We start from the raw sequence: 12,798 nt of genomic DNA, 5'->3' as shown, positions 1-12,798 counted from the left end.
GTGGTCTGCAACTTGCCGAAAAGTAGCAAGAAGTGATGTGCAGGTACTTATGCGTCGTATTCGTATAAAAGTCCGAAATTTTTACCGATGTACTTAATTAAGTTCTTTTTTCATATTAAATATTATCTATTACGTTTGTTGTCATTTTAATAACATTCAGCTAAATACGATGTTATACTATGCAAAATAAAAAAATGCTTTTTTTAAGTCTCCGCTTAGTAAATTGAACAGTCCTTATCTCCCTATACCTACATATCAAACTAGTATTTTCATTTAACAAACCTTGACGCTTTCAAGTAATTTTGTTAACACTACAATACAACTCGTTTCTTTCAATGTTCAAAAGCAATTCGGCTATTCATGCCTATATTGCCTGTATCGGGTAAAAGCATCGCTTCCGATTAAATATGGCGATCCATCATCAGCGCCCGGTCGCTGTCATATACATCGAAGCAGCTAAGGTGCTCACTAATATTTGAACACGCCCCTGTTGTCAAGGCGGTAGTCAGTGGTCAGGTATTTTTGGACACTTTCGTCGCACCGATATATTATATGATGTTGATGGCGATGGTACTCGAGCATCGACCGCCGCATTGCGGCGTAGCCATGATTCTTCGAAACCGACGTGTGCCTCACTCAGTTAAATGATGTTTAACATGCAAACGTCCAGGCGGATAGTTTTGTTTTTCGTTAGGTAAACAATTAGTGTGGCTTTCTCATCTTTAGCTCAATCGGTCTAAGCACTTTAAGCTAATCGGCAATGGCTTTGAGACGACGAAGTGTGTTGTGTCCACTGTAGTTGTCATCTTTTTGTAGGATTTTGAAAATGTGCGCAGAGTTAAAAATATGTCTTTGTTCTTAAAGTAAACCATTTTAATTTAAAACGTACGCCTAATGGTAAATTTGTAAGTTATCTATGTTCTAGACCAAGAGAATTTTACTTAGCTACAGGATAGAAATTTTTTGAGGAAATTAAACTGTAGACGGAAACTGTTCTACTTACTTATTTTATAAAATCATTTCAAACTCGTGAGTTATTGTCTACTGATCACGTTTGCAAAAACGTTTCAAATGGTAAACATAAAGCGCAAAGCCAAAAACTATTGTTTTCCGACACGTGACGGGGGTCAAGTGTAACGTAATAAGTATAAATAAAAACAGCAACTGGGTTTTTCTTTGTATAATTAACATCTTGTTTGTATACCATCAGGTATCCTGCCCCAATTTATATTCATTTTTTTTTTTAGATGCAGAACTGAGGTTAGAATTCATTTTTTTTTTTAGAAAAGACACATACCTACGAAAAGTTAAGGAGGCAGAGTCTGACTAATCTTACTCTCAAGTCTCTCAACCAGATACTTGACTCGATTTTTCCTATTTAAAATTGCAAACGGGACCTAGGGGCCGATTTTTGAATCTCACGGCGTTCGAATTCAGAAAATTGTCACTGAAAATAGTAGGCAATTTCGGTGACAATTTTCTGAATTCGAACGCCGTGAGATTCAAAAATCGGCCCCCTAATCGCGTATAATTATCTTTTTAACACTAACCTCCGACGTTTCAAGAACTGCATTGTCCTCGTGGTCTCGGAATAGACGTCGGACTCGGAGGTTAGTGTTAAAAACATAATTATACGTTATTAAGTCCTGTTTGCAATTCTAAATATGTGTAAAAAATAAGTTTAGATTTTTTCTGTCAAATTCTATTATGGAAACACTATCTACTTATTACACAATTCAATTTTTTAACCCTCTGCATTTCACGCGAGATAGTTCGAGGTATTGTTTTCTCAACAAAACTGTTACCGGGAATTTTCCCGGGCAGTCTGCAAAAAAGGGAACAAAAAATTGGGTATTCCCAAAACGTTGCATTTTGTAGTGTTCTGTTACTACGTCGTGGTATTCCCAACTTATTATAAAGTTAAAGTAGATTTTGAAAATAGTGAATTTTTGACGAGTTACGCGTTAAAAAACAACATTTGGTGAAACAACATAAAGTGTCAAGGCATTTTTGAGTTTAACTTTGCGAGGACTTTTGCTATTTTGTAGCTCATGCACATAACAGACATTTTGGTTAAAATAAACTGATACCGTATTCAAATACATTTCATATGAAGACATTATTTAGGAATTTGATTAATACTTTTACTGACCTCGACAGTGTTTTTTAAAGTCTTACTTACTGACCGCAGCATGTTTATCAGCGAGCATAGTATGTTTATCCGAGTAGGTATGTCGTTTACTGCACGAGATGCTCTTTTTTACAATTTCTTTCAAAAAAAATTTTTTTTCCACAACAAAAAAATATATAAAAACCGGCCAAGTGCGAGTCGGGCTCGCGCACAAAGGGTTCCGTAGCAGCAAATATAATAAACCAATAACTTAACCAAAATTACAGTTAAATCAACCTATCTCAAAAACTATAAGAGATACTTTGATCAAACCAAAAATCGTTGAAAGAGTTAATTAGCATGCATCACCTCTATTTTTTTTAGAATTTTATACCCCGTAGTTATAAAAATAGAGGGGGGGGACATACTTTTTACGACTTTGAGAGCTGATATCTCAAAAACCGTTCACTTTAAGAAAAATGTTTTTTAGAAAACTTTATATCATTTTAAAAGACCTTTCCATTGATACCCCACACGGGTATGTACATCGAAAAAAAAATTTTCATCCCTCAGTTACATGTATGGGGGCCCCACCCCCAATTCTTTTTTTTTACTATTTAGTGTCATAATTTTGTAGCGGTTCATACAACACATATTCCCATCAAATTTCATCACTGTAGTACTTATAGTTTCCGAGTAAATCGGCTGTGACAGACGGACAGACGGACAGACGGACAGACGGACAGACGGACATGACGAAACTATAAGGGTTCCGTTTTTGCCATTTTGGCTACGGAACCCTAAAAATAGTTAACATTATAACGTACATATAAATTATAAAACAAAAATCAAAGAACTGAAATTATACGAACTACCAGCGCCATCTATACAGTATAGCTAAAATTAAGCTCACATACATCATAACGCGCCATCTATTGGTAAGCTTCTGAACTATGTAGAATGCAGGCCGCACACTATTAGTACAAATGTCTGGTAGTTTAGAATACGCGCGCTAGATGGCGCGGACAAATATAAACTTAATATGAATTGGAGAAATTTACATTTTTATTTTTCACATCAAAATGTTTTTATTATTTATAATTATATTTTTAAATGATATTTGCAGTACAAAATAATGGATCAAAGGTTATATTTACAAATGTATACTTTTTAAAATAATAATAGAGATTTATAAAGTAGTTTATTTTCTAACTAATTATGTATGTATACATATTGTTCATCAAATATCATCATTAACACTTTCGAAACCGGGCTCTACGCGGCGCTACGACATTTTCGCTACATACGGGGAAACCCATGTAATCGGCTACGCTTCTACGAGCGGTGTGCCCGACAGTCGGGTTCTTGGTAGCGAAAGTGTTAAACAAAATGAAGTTTTTGGTCAATAACTCATCAAATTATCCAATATATTTCGTAAAAAAAAACAAGAGATTCAAGAAAAATAAAACAAAAAAGGAAAAAAAGAGAGCCGCCCGAACAGGGACTTGAACCCTGGACCCTTGGATTAAAAGTCCAATGCTCTACCGACTGAGCTATCCGGGCTCATGTCTGCCCTGTCGTAAAATAGGTAGAGCTTTCGACGAAAGGAATTTACCGATATGAAAACAATTTACGCCTCAATCTACGAGGTTGAAATAACAGAATCATAATTTTTACAACTTACACGTGTAACATAAAATATTAATGCCTGACATACTATTTGTTCTTGTGCACTTGTATAGCTCTGCTAAATGATCGTAATTCCGCTACTCGACGACAGATGGCGCTGTATTTACGTTGCCTATGTGTCGTATGATTGGTTGATTGCAAATTCAGATGTAACTTATTTGTTTGATAGTTGATACCAATGCTAAATCCAGCATACAGTCATTGAGTACTTAATATTCCATCGTTGAAACCCCTTTTCGTCCATACACACAAAAAAAATCTGCAATAGAATGTGGTCAGCTGATTCAACCTGTATAAAAAGCGGTTTTCAGGCTATCGTTAGGCACTGTGTCCACTTATTGAAATACTTGCTATATTATATTTTAATTCATTACGAATCTACCTACAAAATATACTGTAAGAAAAATCTTTGATATTATAATACATATTTATAATATAATGATGGCTAAGGAAAATTAAAATGTCAATAGCAAAACTTTCGCGAGACAGATAATATATGAAATATGTAAATTAAAATTCGTCACTCATTAAATTTTGCGTTGAACTCCTCTGCAATCCAGACTTTTAATATAACAATTCGATCTTTACTAGAAACACAGTAGAAAAAGAAATAGGTACCTTTATGATATACAAATTTTAGTGAGGCTACTGAGGCTGCCTCTTTATTTTGCTATTTGGGAGAAGGGAGGAGTCAGAAGCAATCATAGGTGCGTACATTTGTGCATTCCACGTCTCTTCTCCGGTTAATTTCGGCTCAGGAAAGGCAGCCTAAGAAATGGTTGACGGCGCCAAAACACGAAAAACTTCAAGCCCCGCCGACAATGCTGCTTCTACTGGCAATAACCAATCACCCAATAAACGGGTGAATGTAAGTTTATAAGAAACGCTGAACGTGTTAGAGCGAAAACGAAGGCTAAAAACACTAAAACGATATTTTAACAGAGATCTTATAAGCTACAGCATCAAAGGAAGGTATTTTAGATATATTTAGGTAAACTCTATTAGCTATGTTACAAACACTTGTCTTTCCTTTGATGTCTCACTTCTAAAACCTAGACACCTATGCTACAAAATACTTCATAAGATCTGCTAAAAACGAACTCTTGTTATGATGAAGTATATGGATGGAAATCCGTCAAAAAAGCAAGCTTCTTAGTTATTACTAGATTTCTATGTCTATTTGGAAATCTTGCTAAGTTGACGTCGGATAAGCGAAAATATCGACAAGGTGGAATAAAATGACGTGTCGAGACTTTATCGAGAGATCGGCAATTTCCTATAGCACACCAAGATGTAAATTAAACCATAAAATTCCCTAGGAGGCGTGACTGTCGTAAACGAGTATGTATCTTTAGCGGTTGGTTTTAATGTCAACCTTATTTATATGGGGATGAGGTTGAGTTGAGAAGGCTGTTGTTGGTGGAGATGCGAGTTGGTGAAAGTAACTTGTTGTGATACGATTTGTGACGTCAGCGGACATTGTGATGTGGGTTCTAGTAAATGGTTCTGCGCGTCGTTAGGGATTCGTCTCGACGCGTCACTTTTATCAGCTAAATGACTCACGGTGTGCGTCGCAAACTGCAGTACCTGTAACAGAAAGTTGGCCAGTTAGTGCATTCATTAGCGCTTAGGCCTTGTTCCAACAGTGACGTGGTACGCTACAGACCATCACATACGCCACACATGTATACACAGATTGTTTTATTTGTGACGTAGGGTGGATTATTAAGGTTAACCGAAGGACTGCTATAATCTGTTTTATTTTTTTATTTACGGCGTAGTACTTGTTAACTGCGCCTTACATTTTAATGCAATAAACAAATTAGCGCTCCATGACATTTAAATTGCATATGGGAATATAAAAATAATGTTGTTTAAGTGAATGTTTGTGTAAGTGTGCATATCAAAAAAATAAGTAACTTGAAAATCTGAACTAAGAAATCTCTCTGGAGAACATAAAGGTTTTCTGTGTTGGGCTGGGAGTCACTCAAAGCTAAACACAAGTATATTATATTAATTTCTCTGTTGATAAATAAAATCCAAATGACTTTAATTGGAAATTCATGTTCATACATGCATCCTCATCTTTTAAAGGGGTTATGATACTTATGATACAGCTTGGCAAAAAAAAGAGTAGAAATGGACGAAACAATTGTTTTATCTTACTTTTCTCATACAAATATATAAACGGTGGCGCCCCTATTACTTTGTACTCTTTTTTGCCAGGCAGTACAAAACTAGCCTAGCCTAGACCTCGCATAGCTTGGTCCGATACCCCTTATAATTTGCCAAGTGCGTGTCGGCACAGCAGGGTGAAAAAACCCTGGAATGCGGTGCAGGTTCAAGAACTTGACTTTGCTAATTAAGCGTTCAACACGCTGGCCGATCCGCAGGCTTTTAATAGAATGTGTTTACCTGGAATTATGATATTGTGGAATTTTTATTTGAAAGTCTTAAGAACTTAGTATTAGCAATAAAGAACTAGAAAATTATCATCAGTTAGGTTAGTATTATTTGTATTAGCAATAGCATAGCAGGACGGATTATCCTTAGAAGTTTATTGCGTTAAGTATGTCATCTTCACGAGAGTTTAATTAAAGGGTAGGAAACTGTAACTGTTGTTCAGCATTTCATTTTTGCTGTAGTAACTACAAAATATTGCTTCATATCGATCTTTCATAATTCATACTTAAGTCATACTAAGTCGAATTTCAACTCAATAGAACCAACAAGTTGTCTATAGATTTTAGGTTTAAACTAACAATATCGTATATGAACGAACAAAATGCTTTTAAAATACATAATATATACCAATTATTTAGCGTTTCGTTGTAGAGACACGAAATTAAATAACATACATTTTATGTATGGTTCGAAAATAATCATCGTAATTATAGTAGTCAGCATTTATATTTCCCAAAATGAGATATTAATGGGAAGGACACACAAACCGATAAAAAACATAGTATATTAAGCCTGTCGTCACGTTTCTGTAACGACAACCGTTAGAGAAATCTCTGTTTTGACAGTTTGATGCTGATGATGAAGTGCCTTGTCGTATATAAGTAATTAATTAATATATCAATGATTAATCAGTTGACTATAGTATGAAAATTTAAATCGTTTTATCAAGTCAAGACATGAACAGGAGCAGACAGGCTTAGTCATCGTTCTAAAAAAAATATTATCATAATTAGGGTTGTAAATAGAAAAAAAACCAAATGTTTTTTTTCAGAATTGTGAAAAAAAAACATGAAAAAAAACCGAGCACCATGGTTTTTTTTCTAAATATGGTTTTTTTTCAGATGAACAAATAATACGACAATAATGGTTTTTCGTGAGTTGTAACGTGTTTCAATAACAATAACGTACATTTTAATTCAATTAACATTCAGTATACAAACGTTTATTGGGGAATCCCCGATGTTGCGTGTAGCGTGGAGAGGCGGTGGTGTTGCCAACAGTAAATAGTGATAACTATCAACTACAGATTTCGTAAATGTTACTTTTATAAGACCAGAAATTAAAGTATTTGATTAAATTCGTTTAATAGTTAACATTAAGTCTAAAAAACCGTATAAAAGTATTAACTATTTTGCAAATTTTGAGATTTCGTACTTTAGAAAAAAAACATACTCCAGAAAAAAAACTGTTTTTTTTCACGGTTTTTTTTCATGTTTTTTTTTCAAGCCAGAAAAAAAACCGTTTTTTTGCAACCCTAATCATAATACGGTCAAGCTAAGAAAAAAAAAACCGATCAAGTGCGAATCTAAATCCTTTTCCAGGGTTTCCGTGGCATGTTCAAAAATCTTCCATTTTAATTTTTTTAACTGATTTCTTTTAATAGTTCCTACGAGTAAAATGCAGCCAGAACAGAATATCTATACCATACATAGAGTATAAAAATAACAGATATATTTAAGTTAATTGTCTGCATATAAATATAAGTCAATTAATTTAGGTTACTTAGGTATTTTATACGAAACCTTTGCACTAGACTGTCAAATCTCAACTTCATTGATGCAGTCGTTTCAGATGAAAATGCTGTGAGCCTGCGATAGACGGACGGACGGACGGATACACACGCACGAATGAAAAGGGTTAAGTTTTTCTTTTGAGATACGGAACCCTAAATACTCACCACGCAACGTTGGTTATCAATTAGCAAATGTGATTAAAATTAACCTTTATACTTTCGGTGTTTAATATGATTATTAGTGTTAAAGAAAATATCAGTTGATAATGATATTAAAAACCGACTTACTTAATGACTACTCGTACCAGAAAAAAAGTTAATGTTTGTTACCAGTAGGTAAGTTTTGGTCGTCAACTGACGAAACACTGACACGGTCTTCATCTTATTACTTAAAAAAAACAGCTAAATAAACGTGTCAATTTCTTATCTAATGAATGCGACTTTTAGGCTATAAATAGGTACCTATTCTCTCCTTATCAGTCAGGTGAGGTATGCTTCAAATAAACTCCGTCCTAATAATAGAAAATATATTATTATATCATATTCATGATAGCTGTCAAAGGATTTTAATAAAAACTACTGTGAAAGGTGGTAAGGGGGTGATGTTGTTCCCTTTACCGAGCGCAGACTAATTGGGTTGAGGGTCCCAATAAGTCGACACTCTTATAAGATGGTGAGGGTTCAGGCCTGGCTTAACAGAACAACAACAACGATTCCAATTGGATTTATTTAGACAACACAAGAGTTACACGCAAGTTTACACAAATAGTCTTATACAATGTAGTCTAGTAACACTAAGTAACACGAATGCCGTGAGTGGTATATCTAGCACTGTACACTGTTGCTTTCACTGAACTTTGACTATGGACGCGACGGTAGCGGGTGTACCGAAAAGAGGTGACGTGACGAGACGTACTCCGAACCGGGCTCACGCCTTGCTAGTAGAAGACTCTCCGTGTGTGATCGGAATTGCGACCTTACGCCAAACGCAGGGGTTTACGCAATGTGTGATCGGAACGGGCTTTCTCCGTACTTAGTAAGGAGCTAGCTTAGGCTTAGAGTAAGGTCCTAGTTAGGAGCAGACTGGGATGTCAACTGATTTGGGATGTGTCCCGGCGATCTTTTATACCACCCGACGGCGTGGGTGAAAGCGACGCTTCCTTCCTTCCTGCGGCGTGGCGTCACCCCGCGTGGAGGGGTTGTAACGGGAGTAACGGGACGCTGGACCCGCGCATCTGCAGTGGCCGGCCAGCGCAATGTAGAAAAAATGGTGCGGTACCGTTGGAATCGGAAGGGCCGGCGGAACCTTCTACCTGCGTTACGCGTGGGAAACTTGGTCGTGCTACACTACCTATTTCCTCTGTAATCTACACATACAATAAAAAAAAATCGAGATGGGTAGAGCGAGAGAACGAGAATCGTGGTATGACATACAGGAGCGAAAATGCTAAAATGAGAATTCTAGTTTACACGTTCACTGCGTTACGGGGGTTTTTGAACCCCGTACGCTGTCATCACTCAGTGCGGGTGAGAAAAATCGTGTTCTCTCCGCTGGTGCGGAAGCTGTATTTTGGTCATTTTTACAACTACGGAAATGACAAATATACATTTGGATTTCTGTTCAAAAGTATTATTTATTGATATATTAATTATATACGGGGTCTCAGGAACCCCGTACCGACCAGGGGACAAAAATTACCTTCTAGTGCGATACGGGTCTCCATGAACCCCGTAAAAGAATTTGCTGGCCCGTACGGGGTTGTGGGCACAGTATCGCTAGTGCAGTGCTTACTGAAATACTTGTTATCGGCAAATTAAAAGTGAAGCGCTCGAACCACACGTTAGAACTACTATATTCCAAGAACAAAGGTTATCCCACACAATAAACGTCAAAATCACCACAAATTGACATCTAATTGCAAGCAAGTAATTATATATATGTTTTTAATATGTAAAAACGGTGGTGGTTTATCTTATTTTATTTCTCTTTGTTACTTAATTATATTAACTACTTTCACAAAAATACAAGAGTGCGAAGTATCATATTTTTGATGTGTAATTTTTCTATTAATACAGCATATACATCGATTGTTTTATTTCCCATCACTACTAATTTATCGACCTTAATACATTACATGCGTTACGGGGTGTACTAAGCCTCGTATTTTTTCAATTTTAGTGCGATACGGGGATAAAATAACCCCGTATTTTCTTTTCTATATAATTTTCTGAGTTTTTATCGTATCCACGTGCGGGGATAATGAGACGTAGGAAATTTCATACTCTTACAGTTAGTCGAAAAAAATATTGGAAAATCCAATATTTCAGGAACTTACAGCACTTTTAACAGACTTAGGCGTACGGGGCACTTTTATACCCGTAACGCACTACGATGTAAACTATTACGGGGCGGATTGGGCCTCGTAACGCACTAGATTTTGGGTTAAGGTTTTGGTTTGCCGCAGCGAACGTGTTAATATACTAGTGTTATTAACTAGACTTATCGAAAAAAAAATGTCTATTAAGAACAACTCAGTTAAAAGATATTGCGAAAAAATCTTTGGAATCGAGGTTCCGCTCTCAATTCTCAAATCAAATTTGATAATCTGAATAACAATGAAATAATCTGTGTCGGACCTTTTAGTTTATTTAGATAATCGTCACCAATTTTAAATACCACATCTTTTTTAAGCCATAATGAATAAAACTGTTATTGGAAATTTATGATGGGCTCTAGCGTCTAAAAATAACAATACCAAAAAAATCAATTCGGTTCGACGGTTTACTGACGATTCGCCAAAAAACGTTTCCCAAAGTTTCACATCCCAAAATATTATTCCCAAATTATCATTTACCAAATAAACGTTTGGCAAAACAACTTATCGCAAATTGACATTTAGCAAAACTTTTTTTGACAAGTATTTGTTTCCCAAAACATTTACTTGGTCAAATTTCATTTTACCAAATATTATTTAGTCAAAGGTATTGTTAGGCAAAATTTCCATTTCCCAATATATTGTAATTAAATGGCGCACTAGAAATTTGTTTGTTGATTTTATACTTTGTATCCAAGATTTGTGTGAAATAATGTGTATGTCGTACTTTTTTTCCTCCTGCTGCAAATGTCAAGGATGACATTTTCACTTACATGTCCGGATACATTTTATTAAAAAGAAACCTTATGTTTTCAAGACCATTATGTTCTATTAATTTTTAATTACTTTAAAAAGCCATTTTCGGTTTGCTCACTGTCAACCTAACACGCTCCTCCTCGCTTCGCTCGTCGTCGCACCTAAACTGACCCTGTCACACACGAGTTTTCTGTTACAATACTAATACAATTATTACATTACATTTATGCCTTGTAATATTTATTGACAAACGTGGTTTTGCATGGTGTAATTTGTAGAAACATTCTTTGACAAAAAAAATAGTTGACAAAATAGTTTTGTCCAGTAATTAATTTGACAAAAATAAAGCTGAGCAAACTTTTCTTGTCTAACTGAAGCCTTGGGAATAAAATTGAAATTATCATTTGACAATTTTAAGTTAAATTTGGCAAAAAAATCTTCGGTAAATTAAATTAATCCCGTAGAAATGAAAATGCAAATGCCATATTTTCGAAATTTGCGATGTGAAATTTTGACCAAACATGTTTTTGGGATATAAGTTTTGCCATTAAAAACGTTTGCGAAATAAAGTTTTGTCTAAATAAAATTTGACTAAGTAAAATTGTGCCAAATGATAATTTGACCAAACAAATTCATTGCGAAATATACCTTTGCCAAACAATACTTTGGGAAATGAAACTATTGCGATATGATTATTGGGAAATGAAATTTGACGAAACGTTTTTTGGCGAAACGGCAGGACACCCGGTCCGACACATAAAAATAACAATAACCTGTTGAAAAAATCATTACTCTATCTTCAAAAACCAGGGAGCAAATAGGCGAGAGCGTTTGTATGGAGAATGGGGGATGTCTGAAAATTTTAAAATCGCCTGATATTTTTTCTGGTGATAGGAATAAGCATTTCTATTTACAGAAAAAAGTTACAGATTTTTTGGAAGCACCATACATTTTATAAAAATAAAAACGTGTTGCTCGACTGCGCGTACGACCCACTTCGGCAGTTATGAGATTTGTCTTAGTCTTTAAAAAAATTCCATTTTGAATCTGTGCTGGCCATAGACACTGACAGTTTGTCAGCTTGACATTTTTCTCGGAGAATTCATAACCATATCTGGTGAACTATTTATTACTGTTTTCGACTCATTTTCTCTCCCTGGCCTCTGATTTTGCCTCCTTCTACGACTACCTTCGCTCTCGAACCCCGGACGTTGATTTTACTGGCTTAAAACGACGACCTTTGATATTAACCTCTGGACCTGATTCTGCTTGCATTAACGAAGACGTTTGCTTTTAAACACTGGACCTGATCCTGCTGAACTGTTTACGATCCGTTTTGCCTCCCTGACTTCTGATTTTGCTTGATATAAGGACGATCATCGCTTTTAAGTTCCGGACACTATTTGTTATAATGAATGCAAGTACATAAACACGATATAAGGATCCCAAAACATGCTTTATACCAACTTGTTCTAAAACCAACCAGCAAAACCCAGATTTAAAATTGTTCATATTAAGAAAGGAGCTGAAGGAAAGTTGGTGTCAATAGGTTGGCAGGAACTGCCCAACCAGAGTGCGATTTTGCTGTGAAGACCACCTAAGTGTAAGATACCGTGTCTTGTTTACCAACCTTAAAATGCAGTTACACGCTGGCAATAATATCATAAAAAAGAAAGCCTTAAATATCTGACACGGTGGCATTTTATAAAATGTGTATTTTTTGGATAGACCAATAGGAAAAATATGGTAAAATACATTTTTTTTTATAATTTGCAATGTCCTATAATAAAATATAATTGATTTATTTTATTGTGTTGTTTTATTTTACTTGTGTGTGTCATGTGTGTCGAGTTACTGTCAAGTTACTATCAAATTCAGTCGGCTATGGCTTT

The 12,798-nt window shown here is 35.5% G+C and overlaps 1 protein-coding gene and 1 non-coding gene across 9 annotated transcripts in view; both read right to left on the bottom strand.

The window, feature by feature from the left end:
* Positions 1–12,798, bottom strand: part of LOC125225340 (PAX-interacting protein 1-like) — a 194,384-nt gene that overhangs the window by 109,181 nt on the left and 72,405 nt on the right. For 6 of the 8 annotated variants that reach the window (XM_048129000.1, XM_048129001.1, XM_048129002.1 and 3 more), the window contains one exon: positions 5,363–5,386. The exons of the other annotated variants lie outside the window; for them this stretch is intronic. In XM_048129000.1, coding sequence (XP_047984957.1) covers positions 5,363–5,386 — 24 coding nt within the window. The remainder of the gene's footprint in view (positions 1–5,362; positions 5,387–12,798) is intronic. 8 annotated transcript variants of the gene reach the window in all.
* On the bottom strand, positions 3,601–3,673 carry Trnak-uuu. Its single transcript has one exon. It is a non-coding gene; the product is annotated as a tRNA-Lys (tRNA).

This window comes from Leguminivora glycinivorella, chromosome 4 (genome assembly GCF_023078275.1).
Source record: "Leguminivora glycinivorella isolate SPB_JAAS2020 chromosome 4, LegGlyc_1.1, whole genome shotgun sequence".
In the NCBI taxonomy this organism is placed as follows: Eukaryota; Metazoa; Arthropoda; class Insecta; order Lepidoptera; family Tortricidae; genus Leguminivora; species Leguminivora glycinivorella.
Note: the sequence above shows the minus strand (reverse complement) of the source record. Positions and strands in the feature narration are given on the sequence as shown.